The sequence below is a fragment of the Tachysurus fulvidraco genome, chromosome 18 (assembly GCF_022655615.1).
Source record: "Tachysurus fulvidraco isolate hzauxx_2018 chromosome 18, HZAU_PFXX_2.0, whole genome shotgun sequence".
In the NCBI taxonomy this organism is placed as follows: domain Eukaryota; kingdom Metazoa; phylum Chordata; class Actinopteri; order Siluriformes; family Bagridae; genus Tachysurus; species Tachysurus fulvidraco.
This window is the reverse complement of record NC_062535.1, coordinates 8,303,766-8,325,065: the sequence shown is the minus strand read 5'-3', so window position 1 is coordinate 8,325,065 and position 21,300 is coordinate 8,303,766. Positions and strand designations below refer to the sequence as shown.

Genomic DNA, 21,300 nt, shown 5'->3' with positions numbered 1-21,300 from the left:
ACTTTGCCACTCTTGCCTCTCACTCATTCTTTAGCATGAGTTTACCACTGCCGCCATCGTGTGGCTGATTTTAGAATTACACGGTACATTTCTTAACAGATGATCATTCAATAGTTTTGTTTAGCGAGATAAATTTTTTTATGAGTCAGGATCTAATTCTGACGGTAAAAATGTATTAATTAAATTAAAATTCATATATTTCCTGTGTGTTGGTCTTTATGAAATTATATCTTGTTTGCTGATGTTTAGTCTTTCCTTGTAGCCAATCAAATTAATATAATTTTTATTAAAGGATCAATAGTTTATTTTTTTTGTACCTATAGTACCTAGCTAATGTTACTAGGTTGTATCCCTTAGTTAATATGCTAGCTCATAGATTTACTATCAGGCTGTTTTGCTAACTGGTTTACCTCATAGCTATAATACTAACAATCTAATATACTGTCAAGCTATTATGCTAACATACTGGTTTACCTCATAGTTAGAATGCTAACTAACTGATTTACTATCAAGCTATTATGCTAACATACTGGTTTACCTCATAGTTAGAATGCTAACTAACTGATTTACTATCAAGCTATTATGCTAACATACTGGTTTACCTCATAGTTAGAATGCTAACTAACTGATTTACTATCAAGCTATTATGCTAACATACTGGTTTACCTCATAGTTAGAATGCTAACTAACTGATTTACTATCAAGCTATTATGCTAACATACTGGTTTACCTCATGGTTAGAATGCTAACTAACTGATTTACTATCAAGCTATTATGCTAACATACTGGTTTACCTCATAGTTAGAATGCTAACTAACTGATTTATTATCAAGCTATTATGCTAACATACTGGTTTACCTCATAGTTAGAATGCTAACTAACTGTTTTATTATCAAGCTATTATGCTAACATACTGGTTTACCTCATAGTTAGAATGCTAACTAACTGATTTACTATCAAGCTATTATGCTAACATACTGGTTTACCTCATAGTTAGAATGCTAACTAACTGATTTATTATCAAGCTATTATGCTAACATACTGGTTTACCTCATAGCTATAATGCTAACTAACTGATTTACTTTCAAGCTAGTATGCTAACATACTGGTTTTCCTCATAGCTAGTTATGAGAGTAAGAATGAGAACTTATACCCTTCACTGTAATCACTCTTGCTGTTTATTTATTAAGACATTTTTGTGACTGTTTGTATAGTCAGTTATTAGCTATTATGCTAACTACATGGTTTATATTGTTACAGATAGCTATTAGCATTGAAGTAGTTTGTACTGGCAGTTTGCATTTTGTTACAAAATTAGCTAAAATTTTAGAGATTAATAAAGAGTTAGGGACTACAAGTGCTTTTATTTAGCTTTAAAAGGCACCGATTTATTATTATCAGCAGTGTGGGTCTTGAGGTGGACATCCTTTTCTTTTATGAATCCTTCTTGTACTTTCATCCTTTTAGTTGTTTTCTATATTTCCTCCTTTAACAAATAAGAAATTTGAAGTTTTACTTTTGCCAGAGTATTTATTTCGATGAGTAATTGCACTTTCACATGAGTGAAGAATTTAAGTACTTTTATCACCTTTGACAACACAAATATATTAAGGTATTTTGGTGTATCACAGTATAATTTAGTACCCAGTACAATGTCTAAGTGGGCTTCGTTGTTTGAAAACTTTCTAGCATAATTCGAGGAAGACACACAAAAATAGTGTTTTTTGTAACTTCATATACAAGACTGTAGTGAAACGTTCAGCTAAATCAATGTATAGTCATCACGCGCACACAGGGCCTATTTTACGAGCAAAAAACAAACATATGTAGCTATTAAGGTAAAATAGAAAAAAGTAAAGCAAAGCATTATCATTTTAAAACAACCATAGAAAAAACCCTTTAAACAGAAGCTTGTTTTGATGCAAAATATAAAATCATTTTAATTTTATCCGAACGTACAAATCGACATAGAAATGCAGCATTTGTGCAGTAACCAGGAGGAGATGCTACATGAGAAAAGAAGAGCTACACACAGTCTTGCACATCACGAAAAGAAAGAAAATCAGTCACAGTGGAAAAATGAAGGAAAATAAATAAAGAAAGGTCAGTCCAAGGCCTCAGATTTGTCAGGACACAAATGCTCATAAACCTTTTTCAACAGGTAAAGTTTCACAAACTGCTTACTGTGCAGAACCAGAAGGTAAAGATGCATAGAACATACAATGGTAAAAGTAGTAGACTCGATATTTTTTTGGATCAGGGACCAATTCTGAAGCTGTCCACAATGAGGAAATTAAATAAGTTAAAACTATTTGCATCCTGAGACTGAAAAAAAAAGTAGGTCATGAATGATATGGGCTACAAGAATTTGTCATCTTACAGGATGTTTTTTTGGTCATTTTCATTCATTGGACTATTATAGGACTAGTGTTATATTTAGGTAATTGTTTGGTAATATAATGTATACTTAAAGCAGTACATACGCTTGATTTTGCGCTCTGAAGTTTACTTGGGGTCATCAGTATTATCGGTACAGTCTAGAACACAAATGTTCTATTGTATCTTTAAGACCAGTGCTCTGTTTAACATTTAGTTTTAATGCATTGTTCGCTTAAAAATTTCACAAACAAAATTTGTATTTATTTTTTTGTATCAAATTGATCGGCGTCAATTGCATGAAAAGCAAAATGTAAACAAAAATGAGGCAATATGAATAAATAAATTATAATTAGTAATCAAAATTGGAAAAAAGTGACAGCACTTCGTTTCAGTAACAAACCACATAGAACTGATACATTTTCAGCACAGTGCTCAGTGATGCACGGTGTGAAGGGTTTTTCAAGGTCTAGACTTTCCTGAACTCAGATAAGAGAGAAAGGGAGAAAAATCACACTTCAGTTCCAAACAACTACTTTCAAAGATGCACCTCACTTCTACATTTACGTTCCTGATAAACGTTAAAGGCTTTTCGACAGGAACATCAGATTATCGCATTGAGCTCATTTACCTGAGGTGAAAGTCACTCACATTGCATTTAAATGTAAATCTCGTCATTATTTCTTCGGTCAACTTCTCTCTGTTCATGCCAATATCTGTGAGGAAATAACTGCTAATTTATTCAGTCGTATCTGTTCTTCGAGTTAATTCTGCATGGTCACAGGTACACAGCATACAAGAGCTCTTCTCTATTTTGATGATCATTTGACCGTGCACTAGAATGACAACCATTTTGACAGTCGACCAAAGTGATCAGCTGATGTCCATTTCACTAGGAGATGTGAGTCATCAACTGTGAGATGTGTTCTTGGATAGGTCTAAGGTCTAAAACCTTTCTAGCAAAATTGCTTTGCTAGAAAGATTTTAGACATGTTTAGGCAGCTTGTTTGTTAATCTGACTAATTAACCAAATATTTATAATTGTTATTTTAGTGTTCTTAAATTGGGGAGACAATGTTATTAACAGAAATACTCATATTTGGACACACAAACAAACCAAAAAAAAAAAACCCAAAAAAACAAAAACAAAAGAAGGCAGATAAATCGACTCATTTCCAGTGACAGCAATCAGTCAGATTTCTAGCTATCATTTTAATCTAGGATTGATGTTTCCCTTTCAAGATACAGTAAACATTTCTAGATTTCCAAAATGGACATCGATCAAAGCTGTAATAAATCTTCGAAAAGGTCTGGAAATTCTCTCTCCTTGTTTTGACCCTCCACTATACCGACTGATTGCTCGTCCTGTGAAACGGTTCAAATTCCATCATCGTGCCTATAATGAATATTTGTGCAATGTGTGGCTTGCAAGACTGTTTTTTCAAAGGAGGTAATAAAATGTTGTGTGCAGGCTTAACTAGTACATGATGTGTGAACCACAAGCAGGCCACTGGACCAGTAAACATACCGGAAACCCATGAGATGCATTTGGTCAGCCTTACACACGTATGAGGCACAAAGCAGGAGTGGCATGTTCACAGCGTTCGGTTATCAGCGCAGGGCTTCCTCTTTCAGTTTTTACAACGTATTTAGCTATGGTCAGTCTTTTTTGTTTTTGAGCCTGTGCGTGTCAGTTAATGGTTCGGCGAGTGGTTGCGGATGATGAGAGACTCGACAAGCTGCTTCAGTGGCCCGCTACCTTTCTTGTGGCTCCTGAAAAGACAGTGACTATGACGACGGTGAGGACCGAGGAAGGCCAAGGTCATCGAGGGCGCTTCCTGGTGACGAAGATGAGCACGCGGCGGATGGCGAGGAGTCGGTCCTTCAGTGATGTCATTGCCAAAATGGTGAGCTGAGCTTTATTCTCTAGAGGCAGCACAGCCAAGAGCCACCAGCACCACGCCGGCCCGCTCAAGTTCCCCTGAAAACAGACATAAGATATATTTGTTTAATCTTAAATAATCTGTATGTACTCTGTTAATCATACAGAAAAAAATATTAATTAAAAATATATAATAATAATCATCATCATCATCATCATCATAATAATAGACAATAATTAGAGAGAGAGATAAATTGTAAAATGAACTGCCCGTTTATGAAAGGTTTGAATTTGGTAAACTTTATGGAAAAAGGAAAAATCGAACAATCTATAAACTTTCGTTTCAGCTGAGTGGAACTTCATGGAAAACTCAATGACTTAAAACCCAATATGATCAGTCAAGGTATTAGTCCATTAGCACAGACTGAAACATAAATGTGCTTCCAAACTAGGTATGTATTTGTCTGTTGTTGTTCGTTAATGTTTAAAAATGGTTAGCACTGGCTATTGTTAAAAAGGTCTTTAAGGTCATGCTGTGATTGGAATGATATGCATCCTGGAATGATGCTTCACCTGTGGGTTGGGGTCTTTTGCAGGCAGGTGACCAAAGTGGCTCAGGATCTGGCTTTTCATGTTGTCTTTGAGAGATGTGAACCAGGCTGTGGCCTGATCATACACCGAGTCATGCAGCTTCAGAAGCTCGGATAATTCCTCTCCTTCCACCTTCCAAACACACAAAAACATCAGGATATAAGACACAGACGATCCTTAAATCACAAACCCATGCTCACTCCCACTTCTCTCTTGTACCTTTTTGTCCTCCAGATATTCAATCTTGGCTGTGTTGTAGCCGTCTCTCTGACCATGACTGAGCACTTTGAAGCGAGCCATGCCGACCGTATCGACCACCGAGCGACCGTCAGGGAAGAACTTCACGTCTTTCACCTCCAGCATGCAGCCATAATCTGCAAACCTGATGAATCAAACATCCTGACGTTAAGCTTTGCACACTGTGTACTGGGATTCTACATTGGTTGTGTTAGAAGAGACTCTTAATCGAAAAAAAAATTGTTGTCTTGAAGCCACTCACCCTTTCAGTTCATCTGAAATGCACATGCCAAACTGCTTGGTTCCTGTTTCCATGGCCCTGCGGATCATCAGCCTATAGCGAGGCTCAAATACGTGCAGCGGGCAGGGGATTGTGGGAAATGCCATGGTGCAGACAAAGATAGGAACTTCTTGGTTCAAGCTGGAATGGAAAAAATTAACAGCATAAATGACTTTGTTATTACACACCAATAAAATCACACTCACTATTAGAGACAGGAATGTTTTTATGGATCACATGCAGCTTTCATTAGAAATGAGATCGGTTTAATAGGCTACAAAATGTCTATATAACCATAAGATCAGTGCTCAGAAGGTAGAATAAAAACAACGTAAGCATCAGGAGAGTTGGACTCACTTGGACAGTTCTTTCATTTCTTCTTCGTGCACTTTCCTCCTCTCTTCCAGCTCCTCGCGCAGGTAGAGCTGAAGTACCTCCTCCATCAGGAAAGTCTTTTTGAACCCTCTTGTGGCAAGATACTGCAATTACACCAAAGCAAATTTAGTGTTTTTGTACAGCAATCAAGTTTCAAATTAGTTTGAACTTTCTGTGACCAAGATCACATGTGCATCATGTTTTATATGAATAAAATTCAGAGTACTAAAACCTAAAACAACATACAAGCTGACTTTATTAGAAGGAAGCTGTTTGAGGGCCAAGCGTTGCTCCTTGTGGGACTCCATATATGGTCAACAAACCTACCAGTAAGTCGTCCACAGGTCACAGAAAGACTAAACCACATTTCACTTTTATTTACAAGAAAATCCTTTGTCATCTAGAATGATTAAATAGTAAATATTAGTATAAAAATATAGATTTAAAGATTCTTTAAACTTTTTTTTTAAACTTTTAACTGGGAAGTGGTAGCTCAAACAAGGCCCTTAACCCTCAAATGTTCAGTTATATAAATGAGTTAAAAGTAAGTCAATCTGGATAAGGTTGTCTACCAAATACTGTAAATGTAAAATCTAAGAAAGACCCAAAATGTAGTCTCTTTAGAGTCCAGCCTCTGTAACAGAATCAATAGTTATATAAGGTCTCCCTGATGCGAAGAAAGCAATAGTTCAAGTAAAATACTATTTACAGTGCCTCATTATCCAAGTCTCAACTCAAACACGAACGCTGTAATTTTCTAGTTATGCCAAACAACACGTCTTGTACTCGTTACAATCTGCCTTTGTGAGGAGGGATTTGCTCTGTACATTCTTGAAACGGTGAAGAACTCTTTCAAGTTATGAAAATTGTGATAAATTCTATCACTTCACTTATTCTGGCTGAGCGGCTCTTGGATGAAACCAGAAGTGAATTTAGTGCATGGGGTTTCAAAATGATGAGCACAGTCTCAAGATTTTCAGCCTCAGGATGAAGAACCTAGGAATAACTAGTGTTATATGATGTACTGAGACGTTTGCATGCTTAATGAAGATGGCACGGATTGAACTGTATCCTCAATGGTGATTTCCGTTCCATCAGCTACCTAATGTTCCTGCAGATGGAACATTACTCCGAAAGCAAATGTAACAATGTTATATACACTAGTAATGGCTTTTAAAACTTTTCTACTCAGTGATTAAGTAACATTTACGACATTTAGCAGACAAGATCGTATCCAGAGCAGCATAAATGTATGCAACTAAGCGATCGATCGCAATGGGCCTTGCCGAAGGGCCCGACAGTGTCAGCTTGGTGGTCCTGGGGTTCAAACTCACAGCCTTTGGATCAGTAGTCCCACACTTAACCACTGAGCATACCACATTACCTTCCCTTAAAAACCAGTCGTGCTTGTGGTGGATGGCAGCAGGCCAAAAACCAAAGTTATACTAGTCAAAACATTAAGAACACCTGCTTGTTGAAGTTGATTATTTAACAATAACAAAATGCCAAAGTGTTTTATTCATCTTATACCATTGCAAGTAAAACATGAATGATGTCACTAATAGTCATGTCAATTTATAATGTTATCACTTGTGGTATAAAGTTACGAACAGTAGCTCCCTCACCAGCCGTTTTTTTAGAGGTTAAAAAGATCTGAATCTCTGACATTCATGTGATTCAGAATTTAACACTACAGTCTTTTACATGACTGTTACAAACCCTTGACACTGGAGACTTTCACACTAAATACCATGAACAGACACACAGGACAATGTAGAGATGCCAATCAGCCTACAACATGGGACTTTGGAGTGAAACCAGAGTGCCTGAAGGAAACCCCTGAAGCACGGGGACAATCCGTGATATTTACAAAATCTCTGGAGTGTCCAAAATACAAGCTTCTGTGAATGACTTGTTACTATAGAAACGATACTGCATTAAAAATAGTGCATAATGTAAATCTGTGCCTTGAATTACAACGAGAACTACCGTCAGCGCTGATGTGATAAATTAAATCATCATCGACACGGTCCACCCAATCACCACCCAAGGACAGGCTAAACACTTATTTGATGCTAATCCTAATAAAAACCGTGTTGAAAGTTTAGTACCTTTATTATTAATCGCTTAAATTTCACTTGGAAGTCTTAAAACCTAGTGCCTTATAGCGTCACTAATACCATAGCACATAGGGGTGTGGAGGCAGCATAAAGGAAGGAACAAATCTTGAACTCAAAAGCATGCTATGTACTGGAAGGGGAAATAAAAACAGTTTGTTCCAGAGTGTACTTATTGGATGTCATAATCGCTGTCTTTCATCTACTGTACTTCCTTATTCAGCAAACGCGTTACTACAAAACATGTGTACACTGTCAAGCCACGTGTTTGAATTCAATACCTCGGAAAGGTTCTCTTTGCATAGAGGACAGTTGGGGTTATGATCCAGGCAGCGTTCCAGACACTTGAGACAGAAGGTGTGGCCACAGGGAGTGGTGACCGGCTCGTAGAACAACCTAGTAAACCGGGGACAGATGGTACACATGATTACCCTTCATTACCTTTTACCTGTGTTGTGTAACTGTACCTAGTTTGAAAAACTGGTTTGTAGCATAGTGTACAAATGACATCACGCTCCGGCTTAGAACATTCCGTTCCAGAATAATCACGTGGAATAATCAGACTCGAATTACAGATAAGGTCACGTGGAATAATCTAACTCGAATTACCAAAACAATTAAGCTGTATCTTTGAACATCTTAGCGCTGCATCAGGTTTAACAAGCCCGCAGCAATTTACTGATGTGCCTCCTAAAAAAAGAAAAGGAAAGCTGATGTACAGTTGTTGTTTTTCATGTATTTTTTTTTTCTCCGTTACACAATTTTCCCGTCTGCTCCAGTTTGTTCCCACCCACCGGCTTGCTCTTTCAGGTCACATGGCAGCGACCCACTGGCTAACACGTGCTTCCTCTGGGACACTTCACCACTCAACAATGAGAGGCACGTGTTAGCCAGTGAAAACGCTATCCACCCTCTTCTCCATACACAAGCACGCTGACCTCTAGTGTTGCGGTGATTGACACAGGAGAGACAGTACGCCAGTATCTCCCACCTAGAGAGCATGGCAAACTTTTTCTCTTGGCTAAAATTTTTTTTAAATGGTAAACTGATCCAACATGTAGCAGTAGGTAGAAACCTCTGAACAGAAATCACTTCTCTACTCTAAACCATTTTGTCCCGGAGACCTCATCAACAAATTTGCTTCGTGTTCCTTTTAAACAGCAGCCGGTAATTTTTTAAAAGCTGACTGTGACATGCGACATTAATCTAATAATCCCAGCCTTCCTCTTTCTTCTTCCAGTAAAACAAAAGCCTGACATGCAGAAAAGAAAGAGAGCCATTGTGTGCGACAGTTACGGCTGAAACGGTCATTAAACCATCAGGGGTGTAGAAGCACTTTATTAAATGAATTTGCTGGCTTTTGGTGGTGTATTGAGTGGATTTGGTGAAGCTTATCATCATATTTGATTACAGTAAAAAAAAAACTTGGAAAAAAAAAAAGACAGCATAATATAACTGCAGGAGTGCCCACATGTCTAATTTACCTCATGCACAGAGAACACTCCATGTCTGCACTGTCCAAGAGATGAGATGGTACTGTCCTTGTCCCGTACTGGACAGGAGTCGCCTGTGAAGAGCTCGGTGGATCTGAGAGAGATGTAGAGAAAGAGTAGGATACATGACTGGTAGGTTTATTTTTTTTTTTTTAAAAAAAAGGTAATAGTATCTCCTACAAAACAGAAAAAAAGCCTTCTTCAAAAAAGGCAAAATAAATTTCTCCTCAAAGAAAATGTCACATTATTAACAGTTGCTACAAAAACGGTATGTCCTGAGTCTGGCTATGCAGTGCATGAAATCATGCAGGTACAGATCCGTTAATGAATAAAACATCAGCATGGCGTAAATTGTAATCTCCGTGACTTTGTGGCATGGTTGGCTGGTTTGACGATCTCATGACTGCTAGACTCCTGAGATTTTCACACAAAACATCTGAGAACATGCTGCTCATGAGAGAGGTCAGGTAACAATGCTCAGCCTGGAGGAAAGGCTACAGTAATGCAAATAACCGCTCTTTACAACTGTGGTGAGCAGAAAAGCGTCAGAGTGCACAACTGGTCTGGCAATCTTCTGGTACCCCGACCACGCCTTCACCTGTTTCTGTACGATATTGTGCTCTTGGATAATTCAGCTCTTGGGCTGATTGGATAAATGAATGAATGGGCTTTAAATAAAATATATTAAGAAAAAAAAAACTTTTTTGCTCCCTAAAAGGTTATACAGTACAGGAAAAACCGGAACCTTCCATCACTCTCCAGCATACATTCGGTACACAGAGTACGCACGAATTTCATAACTAAAATTTCACAGTCGCACATTCAGTAAATGTCACAGCTGTAATCGGAAAGCGTACCTGCTTTGAGAATCTTGCTGGGAGGCAGAAAGGCACCGTCATCAGCCAAGCACTTTCTTTTCACACCAGAAACCACGGGAAGGGAGGAAAGCACTGCTGCCAGGCTTTTAGATTCTTCGATGCTGCTGCTCTCTGGCTGATTTAAGGAAGAGGAACTCGAACTGTCGCAAGCTTTGTTACTACCGAGTGCAGGGTCCTGTGAGGTGAAAATACATCCCGAGTCAGTTAAGCACAACAATGCTGAGATTTTTATCTTGATGGAACACAAACATTCAGCGGTGCGATAGCTTATAAAAGGAGCCGAAGACTGAGACCAACTATGGAGCGCATTTACATGTAGAGACGTACAGTTCAGTACAAAAGTCTGCCCCGACTATTAATACCACAAAATGCATTTCTACATTTTTACGCCATTTGGTAGACGCCATTGGCATTGCTGGGATTTAAACTTACGAGCTTCTAATCAGTAGTCGAACATCATCTCTGAAACACGACAAACTAATTATTCTATATTTAAAAAAAGAATAATCTTGTTCAATTCATGATTCTGATTGGTCAGAGTGTTGATGCTGCTGATGTTGATCTATTTATGATAACAGCATATCACAGTGATTATATTAACCCTCTCCCAGTAGTATGTTGTTTCCATAGAAACCACCAGGACATGACAAGGACCTTAATGGTAGAAGTATAATTATGGATATGGTGGTGTTTTCAATAACGACGGATTACGAGCTATTTTTGATAGGAGTCTCCAGTGCTAGTGGTTTTGTAACAGAGGTTAAGCCATTTAGTTTCCACCACAACCTGTGATCAGGTTTCTCGAACATTACAAACACCATTTTATTTCCTGGTGAGGGAACGACCATTTAACCTTCAACAACTTTCATTGTGACTGTTATAAATGGGTGAAACGTATGATGAATCATTTACATGTAATCAAATAAAGTCATTTATCATTGATTACAGTCCTAGAACAGCAAGCCCTGCTGTAGTTTAATCCCAACCGGACAAACTTTTGCACTTGACTGCACACCACTTTGTGTCATGTGAATTTATGTTATTTATGTCTAGGATTGAGCGTGTGAACGAACTTTGGAGCAGCCAGCTCTGGCGCCGTCCCTTGTCGGGGGAAAGTGAAGAGAGCTGAGAAGTGACGAAGGTTTGATGCGAGGGGATGAGCTCGAGGTTTGAAGCGGATGGAGGCGAGTGACCAGGCCGTCGTTCTGAAAAATGGATGAAAACATCTCGCTCAGGATCTGTAGAGAAAGGCAGAGGCAGAAAGTTTGGAACATTTTCAAGGACGACAGAACTTTGTGTACATGTGCCTCATCCCCCAGAGCCATTTGACTTCGTAATAACTCGAGGCAAACTGAATTTCATTCCCACTGGGAGGAAATACTGAGCTTCCAGCAACATTTTCTTCTTAACTTAATGTTAATAATAATAATGTTAGTTATGCACTATGTGTGGAAAAGAAAAAATGATAAAGGCGGTACGTTTACCTTCTGTGCCTCTGACTTGACAGAAGTCCAGTCTGGCTTGAGTGCTACACAGATAAAATACTCCTGCAACGTCTCTTCTCTGCGGCCAACACTGCAAAGTGCTTTGGCTCTAATGTAGTGGGCCTGGTGATAGAACATCAGAATTAATGCACGTCTTCTCATTACTGATGCGACAGACCAAAAGCATTCCCATTCAAAGGATCCATTTGTAATATAAAAAAAGGGGGTCTTGACCTGTAATCGAATTGTAAAGATTTTCTAGAAAAGCAGTAATTCGCAACGACAACAAGCAATCTAGAAAGTCTTTCAATTAAACGCAGTTCAAGTTTGTTTCCTGAACAGGTTACAGACTGAAGTGTATTCGTCTCTTTACAGCAGGATATATTCGTTCACTGGTTTTGTCTCTGAAGCTTGATAGCTTTATTTATAATGGTGTCGAATCCCTAGCAGCTTCCAAGATGAATGAATCTACCGTGTTTTTGTTATCCTTTATCCAAACTGTCAATTTGTGATTAGATTTTAAATTGAACCTTGTGCTGTGTGTGCACACGTGGAGGAGTACGACCCGTCAGTGGAGTCAGATTCGTTACAGCGCCAAAAAGGGACGGTTTATGAATTTGATTGAGATGAATTTTAAAAAGAGTTAGAGTTAATATAATGCCTTAATCTAACGTCCTTGTCGAATACAAGTGTCCTAAGCGATTATATGACTAATGCCACACATGAGATGGGTTTGTTGCCAAGCATCACCATTTTTTCAACACCTTATTTAGTATTTAACACAATGGATACAAGAGAATGCAAGATCTGTCGTCACAGCTGACAAAAAAAAATCAATCACAATATCACAGTGACAATGTCCAGCATCATTCATTCAGATACTATTACTTACATCTAAAAAGTGCTGCAACAGCAAGGGCAATGGCCTTGTTTAGTTTGAGATCAGGAAATGACAGCTAAAAATCTAATCTCGTATCCATCTTCGCAGCATAAACGCCTTTGTTGTGTAGCAAAAACAAGATAAGTGTGCTTTAGATGATTATCTCACACAGCCCTAAAATATAAGAGATCCACAAACATAGCGTTTATGGTTGTGACCATAAAGTTCAATTTTGGTCTCATCACTCCACATGACTCTGCTCCAGAAGCGGTCAGACTTGTCTAGGTGCTGTCTGTGTACTGAAGGAGGGCCTTTTTGTGGCATGGGTGCTTTCTCATGGCAACTGGACCATGCAGGTCATGTGTGTAGAAGTGAAATCTTTCTTGGTCTACCTGACCGTTTCTTTGTATCAACACCTCTTTATCAGAGCTTGAATAGTACTGACTGGCATTTTCAAGTGTTGAGATATCTTTTTATATTCTTTTCCTGCTTTATAGAGTTCAACTACCTTATTACGCAGATCCATTGCGTTTTTTTTTATTACACAGTTATTGGCATTTCTTTTGTCTTCCCCAAGTTGCAGCATCCGGCATCACTTCATGAGCTGAGAAACTCACTGACTATTTATGTACGGACACCATTTACAATTACAATGAGCTACAGGTGTGGAAACTTCACTTTACTAGCCATTTACAACCTCTGTGTGTCAACCTGTGTGTTTATAATTTGGCCAAACATTCAAGCTTATGTAAACTGTTGCTTCTCACCTTTGGTGATGCTGGTAGGAGGCGGCAAATGCTGTCGGCATCCTGGATCGCTTGGTTAAAGTTCTTCATGTCCATGTGTAGCTCGGCTCGCTGTGCTAGCAAACTAGCGATAGAGGACGCTATGGGGAAAAAATAAATAAAATAAGAATTAGCGCACAAATTCAGTCAGTCAGGACATTAAAATGTGACCTTTGGCAAGGTTTCTGCTTTGTTTTTAAAATTTGCATGACAAGCTGGGCTTTCTAGGCTTCATTAACAGCATTTTGGCAGGAAGGACTTTTAAAGGTGCAGTTCGTAATATTTAGACTAACTAATATACCTACAATTATAGTCAAAGAATTTTAATGATACCGTTGAAAACCTGTCATTTATAATCTTGCCATCGAATGCTATTGTCATTCGGAAAGAAAAATCAAAGCAAAACATGATTTCGATCAACTTGAGAAGCCGGGAATCGCTCAGGGGATCGTGGAAGGAATTATCAGTAATGTTTACGGGTTGGAAGTTTACCTCACTGCCAGCAAGGGGCTTAAAAATCCTCCAAGATAAAGCAGATATGAATAAGACACCATAAGATTCAGATAAGATTATTAAGGAAAAACTACCATTGTTGTACACAGAGGGGAATAAACTTGCATACAGCTTAACAAAATCATGGGTATAAAAAGAAAAACGTCATGTGTAGAAGAGTTAGCTTAAATCTGATATGCTAGCTAAAAGAAAACTGCTAGCGGTTATGAAGAAAGCTACGTTTTTATATAGGAAATTTATGAGATGACTGGGTTTTCCTTCATTTTTTTTTTTTTTAGAAAAACAAAAAAGTGTGGCTTGTTCTTCTGTACTGGCGCTCTCATTTAGCTGAACAACACTCGCGCTTCTGTTAATGCTAACTAGCAATCATGCAAAAGCATCTTTATGTCTCTCTGGTCACTAATTTTACTTTTATTACATCACCAGTCTGTATCTCCCAGCTTTACACACAAACACACACACCATACCCTTCATCCAAATGGGGAACATAATCCAAGTGTATAGATCCCCGCATGGTTCTGGTTTCTAAGCCTGAATTCTTCTCGCCATGCAAAAAAACCAGGGTTAGCAGGTGCAGGAACATCCTATTTGAGTGTAATACCGTATCTGTGTAAAGATAGATCAAACGGGTCATGTTAACCCAGACTTTATGTAACGTACGCTCGGTTGGAACGGAAAACTGTTTTCTGATACACCAGAACGTTCCGTCTAAAAACAGAATGTTCCATCTAAAAATGGAATGTTCTATCTAGGGCCTTTATTAAAATGCTTTTTCCTGTAAGCTAAAAGCTTTCTTGCTTAATCAAGGTGATCAAACATGTACTCTGCTCTGTTATGCAATAACTCCCTGAAATCTCATTTAAGCCGTTCGGCTTCTTGGATCAAAGCCAAAAGTAAAATGTCCTAACAGGAACCAGATCAAATCTCCGAGATCCAAAAATATGGCATTTCATAAGCGATCCATTTGTGTGTCACTTTACACAGGGGGACCAGCTCTCTGCTGAAGGCTTTCTGAACCGAGAGATGCACGTCCCCTCCATCATCGACGATGCGTCGTCTTTTTGCTCAAAACGCCCGGCCGAAGCGTGACTAATGCGCAAAACCGTAACAAGACACATGACTAGTTGTGTTCAAAGCTGAAGCTGTCACGTTCAAACCACAAAGGAGGAGGAAAAAAGAAGAAAAAAAATAAAAAAGCCAGAATCCCACAGTTGGGCTGCTATCCAGCGCAGAGTGTCAATCGAGCATATGTGTTTACTCTTTGGCTGCCTCGCCGCATGTTGTGAGATGATAAGAGACGAAACCGCCAATATGAACGCCTACACGCTCCATCAGGGAAGAGAGGAGGAGAAAGCAGAAAGAACAGAAAGGCTAAGTCCCAAACCGCACAATATGGATAGTGTGAGTAATTTTGCCAGAAGCTAGTCATTTTGGATAGAGATCTCAGAATTGATTGACAGCCAAGAAGGAAAGTCCTCGGTTTAAAACACAGAACAAAGATAAAAAGGATATGCTAGAGATTAAGTGGTAACTTTTTTTCTGTGAATAGGATTTTATAAATGTGAATCCTGGCTGTTCTACAGACATCAAACTGAGTTTTTTAAATCATATGAAATTCAGCTTGATGTTGCAGATGAGAAGCATGATAATTAGCCAATGATAATCAGCCACAGTAAACCTTAAGGTAATAGTTTCCTCATAACCAATCAACTGATTATGGCTTAGGGGATGGACAGTGATTGCATTTCACCATAGCACAGTTCCAACACACTGATGAAAGGGAAACTTCTGACACTCACTGATTTCTTACAAGAGCCATCCATCACTACAAATTATATCTTTCAGTGTAGTATTATCTTTCAAATTTTATCATTCCGTGCACTGTCTGCATTTCATTGATAAAAAGAAATGCCACTGAATGTTTATTCCATCTGTTTGATGGCGTTTCAGGGTTTTATAGAATTGTCTCCATATGGAAGATCACTGATCACTGTTATCTAATCCAAGAAGAGCCATGCAAAAAAAAAAAAAAGACAAATATGGGCTATAGCCCAAGAGGTGATCACAGGAGGCATTGAATAAGGATAGAACATGATCGTTGATGTTTACGAACCCCATTTCACTTGTGTACTGCTAGAGGGGCAACTGGCCACTGAAGACCAGCAATCGTTTCTGGTATTTTCAATACAATTAATGCTCCTCTAACATCAAATGGTAGAGAGTTGGACAGTTTTGGAACGTTAAGTCGAAAATGCTCCATCACCCATAGAACGTCAATGAATCTAAAGACAGTTAAAAGACAAGAATTGGAGAATCGATCACATTTGAGTGAAACCACTGTCAGGTGAAGTGAGTAACATTGATTAGCTTGTTGCAAAGACACTGGTCAAGAAGTGGAATAATTTAGGCAGCAAGTGAACCGTTAGTTGCTGCAGCAGATGTGTTGATAGCAAGAAAAATGGGCAAGCGTTAGGATGTGGACAAAGTTGTAAAGGGCCAAATTGTGATGTCTACACAAGTGCGCCAGAGCATCACCAAAACAGCAGTTCTTGAGGGATGTTCCTAGAATGCACTGGTTAGTACCATCTGTTCTGATCCCATAAAAGAGCTACTTGTAGCACAAATTGCTGAAAAACGTCATGCTGGATATGAAAGAACGGTGTCCAAACATATAAAGCATCCCAGCTTGCTGTTTATTGGGCTGCACAGCCACAGAGTAGTCAGAATGCCCATGAATGAAAGCGTCTACAATGGGAATGTGAGCATCTGAAATGGACCATAGATCAGTGGGGGAAAAAATTGGCCTGTTGAATCACAATTTCTTTAAAATCTAATGGACAGCCAGGTGCGGGTGCCACTTGCCTGGGTAGGAGATGGCACCAGGATGCACTATAGGAAGAAGCCAACCAGCTGAGGCAACTTGATGCTCTGGGCAGTGTTCTATCACCCCGTCATGGCAACAGAACTCCCTAAAGGCAGAATCATGCTCACTGCCATACTGAAAATATTGTTCAAGAATGGATTAAGAAACACGACAAAATGGTATGACTTGGCCTCCAAATTCCCCATAATGGGATGTGCCGATCAAGCAAACACCACAAGTCTGATCCATGGAGACCCCACCTTACAACTTACAACAAGACTTAAAGGAGCTGCTGCTAACATCTTGGTGCCAGTTACCACAGGACACCTTCAGAGGTCTTGTGGAGTCCATGCCTTGATGAGACAGAACTGTTTTGGTGGCAGAAGCCAGAACCTAAACACTATTAGGCATGTGGTTTTAATATTATGGCTGATGATGATCAGTTTATATCAAAATTCCATGTTGCCTCGGTCAAGGGGGCCTGGAGTAAAACTCTGTAGTTCATTTTTAAATTAAAGAAATAAATGACCACATTTAATCACCTAGTACTTTACTTATTACCCAAGTTAAAATCTAAACAAGCTGTGTGGTGCACACATTTGCTAAATTTCAGTATGACTATTTCAAAGGAAAAGTATGCTTTGAAGCACACAAGAAAAACAATTTCTTTTCTGGGAGCTAAAAGGGGAAAGCGGAGAAAAAGAGGGAAAAATATTTAATCAGAGGGCAGCTTTGTGAATGATACGTTCCAGAATAACAATGGGGTCAAAATATTGCATAACTATTATGAACAGGCCCTTCCAAAAAAAAAAAAAAAAAAAAAACATTTAATATTAAATATTGCATCAGCTGACAGAATTTTGATTATCTACCTATTATCTACCTCTTTTGCATTAACAACATTTGCTTGGAAAGCAAGGAAGCCTTGACAAAGGAAGCCTTGATTGCATGTTCTGACAATTATCAAATGCTGTAAATCAGAAGCCAGAAGAGCAAATTTTTGAGACGTGTTGTGATGCAGATGACTTTTTTTCCCTGAATAATGAAAAGTGATACATGACTTGCTGGGTCAAATTGTTTTGTAACTGAGTAGAGTAAGCCCCCCACCCCAAACACACATAAGCCGATGTAATTATGTATACGAATTCAATTATTTGAATAACTTTACCAGGAGATAATAAAAAGTAGCTGGCATGAATGTGTGACCTGAGATATCCAGACTCACGATATTGGAATGCTAGTTACTATTGTTCTCTGCACAGACTGTTTCTCAATCTGATCTTCGGTATACATATACTGCATTATTTTCTTGCCCTCTTGCCACAAACCAGCTGCTTCCACCCGGCTCCTTTACATAAACGGGTCAGAATATAGGGTCTGGTGGGCTGAATTAGGTCAGGCGTGATCAGCTAGCAGAGAGAAACAGGATGCAGGCTTGCTCAATAGAGCGCAGATTCCACTGTCTATACAGCTTCTCATTGACCTCTTTAAAATCAAGATGTAAAAGCTGCCACCTATACGACCTCATTTACTTGGTTTAATAAAAACCAAGTCATAAGGCATCAACATGATCCAGAGTACAGGGAATTCTTCTGAGTCTGTACAATTAAGCCTGAAATTAGATATAGATCTACTATATGGGTCAGATGCTCTAAGGGTTTTCAAAACAGCAAAATACAAAAGACTTTAATGAAAATAATTAATTTATTAATTGTTACTGCAATATACTTTTTAACGGGGGAATATGTCAACAACAAATCTTAAAATACATAAATTAATGCACAATTAATATCAATTACATAGTCATAATTATGTCATAACGTGCTATTAATAGTAGTCAAAGTAGTAGTAGCAATAAAAAAAATCCTATATTTAAAATAAAAAAAAGATCTCATAATTCATGATTTTCTTTTAAAAATAAATAAATAAATCATGTCCATTGTCTATTTTGTAATTTTTATGCGTTTTGCATCTTTGTTGTTAATATTACAGAAATAATATTAAGTGCCTGGTAACTCTTGTCTCCTTTGACCCATGTGTGAATAAAAGCTCTCATGCAGGCTTTTCCTAAGAGTACATATCTGTAGTTCATTATTAATACTTTAATTACTTGGTACTATAATTATTACCTACTATCTGGACCACTGCTGTAAGTGTCTGCTGCTAGTTTTATTTAATAGAGTCATATTTCTACTGTACTACTTCTAGGCCAGTGGATGATATTCAGAGAAACTGTTACTGAAGAAAAAGTGTATTCGGTTATAATAAGAATGACTTATGATTTAATAACTAAAACAGATGAACTGAGTCATAACTGGTAGCACTACTGCTGGTTTATCTTTGAGCATCAATAAGGTACAACACGAACGGGTGGATATGATATGACATGATGTGACTTAAGCTTGAACATGAACAATACGTTATATTTAGAAACTGTTCCCAAAAAGGGTCCTTGAGGAACCTTCTATAACCGTTTTATAACCGCTACCAGTAGAAGTAGGTCACGGCACCAGTGCTGCATGACCACGCTTCCAGATTTCTCTCTCTCTCTCTCACACACACACACACACACACACACACACACACACACACACACACACACACACACACACACACTCAATTATTCACATCCCACTTACCTAAATCCACAGCTTGGTTATACTTTTCCAGTGCACCTTGTAGCTCTTGTTTCTTCCACAAGCTTTCCCCTTCCATCCAACACCTCCTGGATTTACTTTCCGACTCGAACCACTTGTCGATCAGGCCACTGAGAATAACGTTTGACCGCAGGCCGCTGGTGCACCACGATTTGTTCGTGTTCGTGCGGCACGACTTGCACTCGTTGACGCCGGCGTCGTCCAGACACCGTTTACAGAACGTGTGACCGCACACTAGCGTTGTTGGCTCGGATAACAAACACTTGCAGAGGCGACACGAAAACATATCGATCGCGTGCTCATGCTCGAGCTCGTCCAGGTCTGAACAGGTGGCCGAACTCGCGCTTGGCTGCAGCTCCTTGACGCGGATCGTGCGCGCAATGCTCTCCACTAAGAGCCGCAGCTCCTCGGCACGCAGCCGATGCAGGTCTGCGGCGATGCAGTACGAGTCCAAAGCCTCAGCGATCCTCCCGGCGCGAGCTAAAGCGTCTGCTTTGCGTAGGCAAAGCCCCCGATCAGGCTGGTGGAGCTCGGAGAGCTGAGATGAATAGATCTCAATAGCCAGCTCGTAATCTCCGGCCCGACTCGCTTCTTCAGCCACTTCCAGCATTTCTGTGCACACACCGGCTGCGTTCGGCTCGTGCGTAAAATGCTCGGAACAACTCTGGACCTCAGTGTCCATCTTGATTAATTAAATCCTTATCTATTATCTAGACAAAAAATAAATACTAAGAAAAGTGAACATTTCTAAGTACAAGACTTTGGTGATCAAATCGCTACCTCGTGTAATATATGTTATATGTAATAATAATAATAATAATAATAATAATAATAATAATAATAATGACGACTAATTCCTGTACATGTAGACCCTACGGTACCTGGCAAGAAACCTGATGCTGGAATGACTACATAAAAGCAACGAATACGGTCAGACCTTGACGTCAAATGTAGAGAACGTGCGTTTACACGTCGTAATGAAACGTGAAGTCATTAACCAGAACGCACGTGCTCGCGCGCTCCCTCTTTAATCGCCTATCAATTACGTAAATGTCTCACAATCCGGATATCTCTCTCTCTCTTTCTCTCTCCCCCACACACACACCTCGCTATCTGTGCTACACGGGACGACACTTGTAGAACCATTTAGCAAAGGCATAAAAAAGTTTAAAGATGATATAGGAAAAGAGAAATAAAAAGTATTTAGTGCGAGAATTCGGGCGACAGAAGGACACGTCTGTGGTCACACAGAGCGGATCACACGCCGAACGTAACAAAGCGTTAACCAGGACGCGTTAAACCGTCGCAGTCACGTATCAAGCGCGTGCGACACAAACATCCGACGCCGCTTTGTAAGCCGTGTATCAGTGTGTATATAAAACACGAGCTCTCCGGTAAACTGCCCTGTCCATAATCCCCTGAAGTCCCTTTCTACTCCCGGTACCGACTCTTTTTCCTCTCCGCGCTTTCCAACACTTCGCCTTTCCATTTTTAAACCACGTACAAACCAATTCCGAATAGTCCATTTTAACCAAAATATCACACCTTTGCTACATAATTCAAAAGAAGAACAATAAACAGGGGGGTTTTCAGCAGGACCGGTCCGTCCACCCCGCTACATAACAATAAACACCTCACGTTCGTCCCGCCCACTACGCCACACGTGACCTCCAATACACCCTCCCATTGGCACATTATGTAGCTCACTTATATAATGACAAACACGAGTTGTATAACCCTAAAGCAGGAGATAACATAAGTAGTGTCAGTTTCTCTACACCACCTCAGATTACACTCAGTCACCCCCAAAAAAGTTATATGTTAAAAGCACGTGTTAAGTTTTTTTTTTTTTTTTTTTTAAGATAAAAGCCTTCTTTATATAAGAACCA

At 39.2% G+C, this 21,300-nt stretch overlaps 1 protein-coding gene across 2 annotated transcripts; it reads right to left on the bottom strand.

Moving 5' to 3' along the window:
• Window positions 1-1,510: 1,510 nt before the first annotated feature.
• lonrf2 (LON peptidase N-terminal domain and ring finger 2) lies at window positions 1,511-21,064 on the bottom strand. 2 transcript variants are annotated; one of them, XM_027156218.2, is made up of 12 exons: window positions 19,394-21,064; window positions 13,361-13,479; window positions 11,714-11,836; window positions 11,303-11,467; window positions 10,209-10,404; window positions 9,343-9,445; window positions 8,140-8,254; window positions 5,724-5,845; window positions 5,349-5,507; window positions 5,069-5,231; window positions 4,832-4,981; window positions 1,511-4,357 (listed from the first exon to the last, which is right to left on the bottom strand). In XM_027156218.2, the coding sequence occupies exons 1-12, from the start codon at window positions 20,091-20,093 to the stop codon at window positions 4,199-4,201; spliced, it is 2,274 nt and encodes a 757-aa protein (XP_027012019.1). In that variant the 5' UTR covers window positions 20,094-21,064; the 3' UTR covers window positions 1,511-4,198. The 2 variants fall into 2 exon arrangements, with proteins under 2 accessions (XP_027012019.1, XP_047659236.1); XM_047803280.1 differs by lacking the exon at window positions 19,394-21,064 and adding an exon at window positions 14,359-14,505.
• Window positions 21,065-21,300: the final 236 nt, after the last annotated feature.

Bases quoted from the DNA above. Each gene is read 5' to 3' on its own strand.
- lonrf2 (XM_027156218.2), bottom strand. From the start codon at position 20,093: ATGGACACTGAGGTCCAGAGTTGTTCCGAGCATTTTACGCACGAGCCG. The intron at 8,255-9,342 runs GTAAATTAGACA...CCGGTTTACTAG, and splicing joins GAGTGTTCTCTGTGCATGAG to GTTGTTCTACGAGCCGGTCA. The intron at 4,358-4,831 runs GTGAAGCATCAT...GTCTGTTTTCAG, and splicing joins CAAAAGACCCCAACCCACAG to GGGAACTTGAGCGGGCCGGC.